At 36.6% G+C, this 6,543-nt stretch overlaps 1 protein-coding gene across 1 annotated transcript; it reads left to right on the top strand.

Moving 5' to 3' along the window:
- Nucleotides 1-1,289: 1,289 nt before the first annotated feature.
- On the top strand, nt 1,290-2,885 carry LOC306768748 (UDP-glucuronosyltransferase 2C1-like; the record flags this gene model as incomplete). Its single annotated transcript, XM_079257172.1, has 1 exon — nt 1,290-2,885. One exon carries the CDS (start codon nt 1,290-1,292, stop codon nt 2,883-2,885), a length of 1,596 nt encoding a protein of 531 aa, XP_079113298.1.
- Nucleotides 2,886-6,543: the final 3,658 nt, after the last annotated feature.

The following is a 6,543-nucleotide window of genomic DNA, read 5'->3' as shown; positions in this document are numbered from 1 at the left end:
TATTATAAATTGTATAAATATAATACAGATGTTATCTGTAGTTTGGGTTGGTGTCACCTTGCAGGTGTCAGATGTGCAACAGTAAACATTTGTTTCAAATGGTTTATACAGTCAGGTAAAAAAACAAAACAAAAAAAACTTAATCATCAACATAATATTTCAAATATTAAATAATGAAAGACTGCCTGTTTATATTTATAATTGGGTTGCATCATTGTCTACACACATGCATACAAACATAAGTTTGAAAACACAACTTAATAAATAATCCTTCCAGTTCTGTGCTTGTTTTTCCCTCAATACAGAGAGCTTTTCAGTTGATTCAGAACAATATACAATAATAAAATAATAATTTGCAATGTAGTTTGTTATGTCAGGATAGTGGTGCAGCAGCTGGAGCTCTAAACATCACTGTTCTGTTCAGATTCACAGTTACAAGCAATTCAATGTTCTGCACTGACTCAACACTAGATGGCACAAAAAATCAACCTGTTATACGTTAAAATCCATGTCGGACTTTACTATGGCAGTTCATTGACCATTGCACACATTTTACAACATCATCTTTATCTGGTGGTTATATGACAGGTAACATCCTATTTAGTCACAACACTGAAGACTGGACTACAAAGTGCATTCGGCAGCACATAACTGTCAAATTCTAGTGACATTACAGCTGCAGTACCAGAGGTTGGGTCGCTTTTCCTGATTCGGGTAAGAATATTGCAAAGTATAAAGTGAAAAGGTCCAATGAGTATAAACAAAATAAAAACATCAATGAATACAGTCGGTGATTAATTTGCAGGTTTGTGTGCCGGTCTTGCAGTTGACCGACCTTAACCGATGTTTACAGAAACGGTTGCTGCTTTATGTTTTGAAAATTTTGATTTAATGCCATTATATGATATTATTATTTAAACTGTTTTAGTAAAAAAAAAAAACCAAAAAAAAAACAACCAAACAACAACTTTAAATCCCTATTGTGTTCATAATTGGATTAGATCAATGAGTCTTTGAAAAGAGAAAGAAACTGCTGACTTGTGAAACTTGACAGTCACTGATGTCTGTTTGCAAAGTTTTAGTCTGTAAATAAGTAGTACTACTGCTCAGGGAGAAAATAAACAGCTTGTCATTTTGCCTGAACTGAAAAGTTAGATATTAATATGTAACATATTGTATGATCTTTAGACCTAATATGACTGTATGCTGAAAGGAAACCTATAAAACCAGTTATACAGAGCATTTTTCTGACTTGATTTTGTGTGTTTTAAAGGTATCTGTTGGCCAACATGCTTCAGTCATCTTTGCTCACCTTTATTCTTCTGGTTATGCAACTATCCAGTACATCAGGGGGCAAGATTCTGGTGTTCCCATTGGATGGAAGCCACTGGGTAAACATGAAAGTGCTTGTGGAGGCACTGCATGCCAGAGGTCACGAGATCACAGTTATTCGAGAGTCCGATAGCTGGTACATCCATGAAAAATCTCCTCTCTATACCTCTGTAACACTGCCCTGTCACGGCGGTTTTGAGGAGAACTTTGAAATATTTTTAACTAGACAACTGGAGATTCGGCTCGAGAGGAAGCCGACAACTTTTTGGTCCCGCATCTTGACTCATATCCAGATGGAGAAGTTGATTTTAGATCAGTTCTCAAAGTTTCATGAGAAAGTGGGTGAAACAATCATTCACATGTTTGAAGATGACAATCTGATGCAGTCTTTACATGCTGCCAAATATGACATGGTCCTGACTGACCCCGGCATTGGTGGAGGTGCGCTGCTGGCACGTTGGCTAAAAGTTCCTCTGGTTTACAATGTCAGATGGACCATTCAAGGTGAAGCTCACTTCCTTATTGCTCCTTCACCTTTGGCGTACATTCCCTTCACTGCTACAGAGCTGACAGATAAAATGTCATTCCTTCAAAGAGTACAGAATTTTTTAAGTTACATTGTTGGAATGTACACTCTATCATGCATCACTGAACCGACCTACAAGCCGATAGTTAGGCAATACTTTGGCCCTGATGCAGACTATTCAACATTTTTTCTGGATGCTGACATATGGCTGATGAGAAATGATTTTATTTTTGAGTTTCCACGTCCAACAATGCCAAATGTTGTCTACATGGGTGGATTTCAATGCAAGCCCCCAAATCCACTCCCTGCTGATTTGGAGGAGTTTGTCCAGGCTTCTGGAGATCATGGGGTCATATTGATGACTCTGGGAACATTAGTTGCAAAGCTTCCCCAGCATATCTGTGAGGAAATTGCTGCAGCCTTTGCACAACTGCCTCAAAAGGTTATTTGGAGGTATATGGGACAAAGACCAAAGAACCTGGGCAACAACACATTACTGGTTAAATGGCTGCCACAGAAGGACCTTCTAGGACATCCTAAAACCAAAGTCTTTGTGACCCATGGAGGAACTAATGGAGTCCAGGAGGCAATTTACTATGGGGTTCCTGTTGTTGGACTTCCTCTGTTTTATGATCAGCCTGAAAATCTTTCCAGAATCCGAGCAAAGGGAGCAGCTGTGGTTGTGGATATTGCCATGCTTGATAGGCAGGTCTTCAAAGAGGCATTGACAGCAGTTCTTTATAATTCCACCTACAGGGCAAATATGCAGACTCTCTCAAGGCTGCACAGAGATCAGCCAATGAAACCTCTGGATCAGGCAGTGTTTTGGATAGAGTATGTCATAAGACATAAAGGAGCCCGCCATCTGCAGACTCAATCTCACAAAATGTCCTGGTTTGTTTACAACTCTGTTGACGTCGTTGGAACTTTGCTGACCATTGTTTTGCTGGTCACATTCATATGCATGTCTGTTGTTAGGCTGCTGTGGAGGAGGATTTTTGTTGGGAGAAAAGTTAAATGTGAATGAAAGTGTTTGTTATATTTCAAGACTTTTGTCAGTCAATAAATATAAAGGTTGTCTTGTCATAAATATAAATATAAAGCATGTCTTGTCATTTCTAAAAACCAAAAAAATAAACAATCCTTGAGTGATTGTCTTATCACACCCATAAAGTTGGAATGATTTTATTCAGAAGTCTTCCTCTTTTCATGCCTGTTTATATCGATGCATTTTATCATCTTTAACTACTTATAACAAGGAGTTATTGAGAACATATGCACTTCATCAATCATAAATCACATTGTTACAATCATTTTACAAGAGGTAAACCATGTTTTTCTCCAACCGTGTATAAATATGAGTGACTAAATTTAGTTGAGCAGTTGACTATAAAGTTTTTTCATGAGCAGAAAAAATTGTCCCGTCAAGTCAAGAGTGGAGAAAAATTGCAGGATCTTTTACACAGTAAAGAAAAACTCAATGACAACATTCAGAAAAGGGAAGAACATTTACAAACCCAGTTTATCATAAAGATGAGACATTTTGTTGTAACATTCAGCAGCAGGAAGAACAGATGAAACTTAAATTTATTTATTTATTTATTTAGTTAGTTATCAAAGCCAGATCTGGAAAAGCCTTATTTTGGTCAGATGACACTGTTCATACTCATCATCTGTAAAACACTGGAAGGCTTTAATGAGTGTTGGTGACCCGGAAATTCAGCCACACACGTAAAATGGTAAAGATCTGAATAAAGTATTTTTAAATATTAAAACAGGTAAAGTTCAGGGGGAAGACATGGTCCAGTCCAGCAGGAAGTTGTGTTTGGCTCCTGAAAAGCTGTTGGAATCCAAAATCCAAAGATGTGGTAGGTGGGCATTGGTCATAACAAGAGGCAGATATCAGGCTACTTATCCAGTTGGAGAAGGCAAGAATCTGTGGTTGTTCGATTCTATATAATAGACAATAATATTATAATTTAGGTGTCATATTCTATAACTTAGTGGAAACCAAATGTGGGACATTGCTTGGCATTACCATCCATCATATTATCTATGTGTATATTAAAATACCAATTTGGATAAAATGATTAAAATCAATAGAGGTAACTAACAAAAATTTAGCAAATTCAACAATAAAACTTCCACACCTGGATCTCTGTACATCATTAAAAATAGAATTTTATGATCACCACTTAACAATGTAAATTAAGAATAATAAGATTTAGAAACCTTTAACAGTCCATAGTTGAAAAAGTACAGGTACAGTAGCAGAAGCATGCAGGTGACATAAAAAAGAATATACACAAAAAAAATAAGTAATAACAATATGTGCAGTGTATGGTCTGACGGGTATGAAAACGAATGAAAACACCAAATAAAATGTCTTTACGTTGGACGAACTTAAATTAGCTTCCAATTCGCAGCTTCTGATTCACCATATCTGTAAAAGGTGATTCCACAGAGTCTTTGGAAAATTAGACTTCATTAGACCAGGTCCTGACAAAAAACTGTAATACTTAGACTCTGGAGACCTGGAATGGAATATTCTACAATTCTTTCCGTTTTTTGTTTTCCGTCTTGATCGCCTGTCTCTCTCTCTCTCTAATGACTGATTGACTGACATGACAACCTTGGCCCAGGAAGCAGGGTGCATTGGCCCTTGGCTGTAATTGATTAGTCATAACTTATTAGTTTGTATACCAGTCGCCATCATAGTTAATACCTTTATGAATAGTACCATTAGTTGAAAAAAACAAACAAACAAACAAACAAACAAAAAAAACCCAGCTGCCTGGCCTAAAATCACTGAATTAAGCAGTAGAATAATCACACAATGGACAAAACTGAGTTTTTATTTATCTTTTTAAGCAGTACTTGCCATTTACTTGACAGGATGGGTCATCTAAGCAATCTAAGTTTTTAAAAAGAAGTAAATATGTAATTTTGAACTGTCAAGCTGCACAGACTCACACAACTTAAACGAGACAGGTGAAACACACCTTGTTACAAACCTGCTTACAGTACAGCAAAGACAGTGGAAAACAACTTTGAATACAATACACACTCATAAACTACATACATAACATAAATGACCTAATTATAGTTTTAGGGGAACAGGGGACTGCATACCAATGTGGTACCCTCAGAGGTACTGCTGTTATACCAGTATTGCACCTCTGGGGGCGGTCTTGTACCTAATTATAGGATCCCCAACTCCAGTCCTCAAGGCCCACTGTCCTACAGACTTTCAACGTTTTAATGTTGCAGCAGGAAAACATCTGATACTTGCAGGACAATGGGCCTTGAACTCTTATAAGGTACAAACTGTAAGAATTGAAATAATTGTCCTTTGTTATGGGTTCAACAGTGTAACTAGGGCACCAGGCACAGTCCTTTGTTCTGCTAAAGGTACAAACAGGTGCTTTATATTATACTGTTATAATGAAGAAAACAGTGGCTGATACATGATATAACTGATAAATAGATAATATAAATGATATAATTGTTTTCACATCATTGTACTTGTATAACACATTTATTCAAACAGAAATTTTACTGCACTGGGGAGGAAAAACAGCCCGTTAGAGTTAAAAAAAAAAAAAAAGAGCTTTTCTGAAAATAGACTATTTAGACTTATTCAAAGCTAGCAAGACCTTTTTTGTATAAATCAAAGTTCAATCCAGCTTCAGCTAGGATTTTCTATTAAATTTATTTAATAAAACATTGTTAGAGCAAAACAAAGCATTTTTTTTTCCATTATGGCTTTTTGAGTGTACATGTGTGGAATGTGGACAGATTCAGGGATTCGGTGTGGTTGGAGTAGCTTGGTTAAGAGTGTCTGCTTCTGGCTGATGTACTTCTTCCATCTCAGAGTAGCAGCAGAGAAAAGGCAGGTAAAAGACAGTCAGCCCTAATGCCATAAAGATTCCTATGGTCTAGGCCAACAAATGAAGAAATAAATGTGAAACATGACTTTTATCAGCTCTGCTCTACAACATAATTAATAATCACACAAACTATTGATTAATGTAGATGTTTCTAAATGTCTAAACCATAGCTTACCTGAGACTCAGAGTACCATTGCTGAGTCTGGGTCAATGACTTTTGAGCTGAGTTGAATGGATTACACCATTTCTGAGATGAAGCTTTGTCAATAACTTCATACGCTCCTGACCAGGTTGTCTTTGCACAAGCATAGTAGCGGCCGTCAATAAACACTATAATCACCCACCATGTGCCAGGAACTAGACTCTTGCAAAGAGTGTAGCACCAATGTTGCTTGAATTGCTGCCATCCTTGGATGCTACACATAAGCAGAAAGACTATAATGGTTGGAACTAAAAAAAAAATGCTGAAACAAAGGAAGCATTTGTTGAAGATTGGCAAGGACATGCAAATTCAATCTCCACAATCTTCTCCAAACACACTATGAGTAATCCAAAACAAAAATTTGATGCAAAATGACTCTTTTCCAATTTTTCCTTGACTTTAGACATCCATGCATTACCTGGAGCCATTCTTATTCCTATATGAAGACAAAAAAGTTACAAAAATAAAATTAAGGTGACATGATGAACATAACAACTTAGGGAATATATTTAGATAAAATACTAATAGTTTAATAGACCTATCACAATGGAAAAATGTATGACACTTCAGCAGTACACATTAAATAATGGGTA

The sequence above is a fragment of the Telmatherina bonti genome (assembly GCF_933228915.1).
Source record: "Telmatherina bonti genome assembly, chromosome: 2".
NCBI classification, from domain to species: domain Eukaryota; kingdom Metazoa; phylum Chordata; class Actinopteri; order Atheriniformes; family Telmatherinidae; genus Telmatherina; species Telmatherina bonti.
Note: the sequence above shows the minus strand (reverse complement) of the source record. Positions and strands in the feature narration are given on the sequence as shown.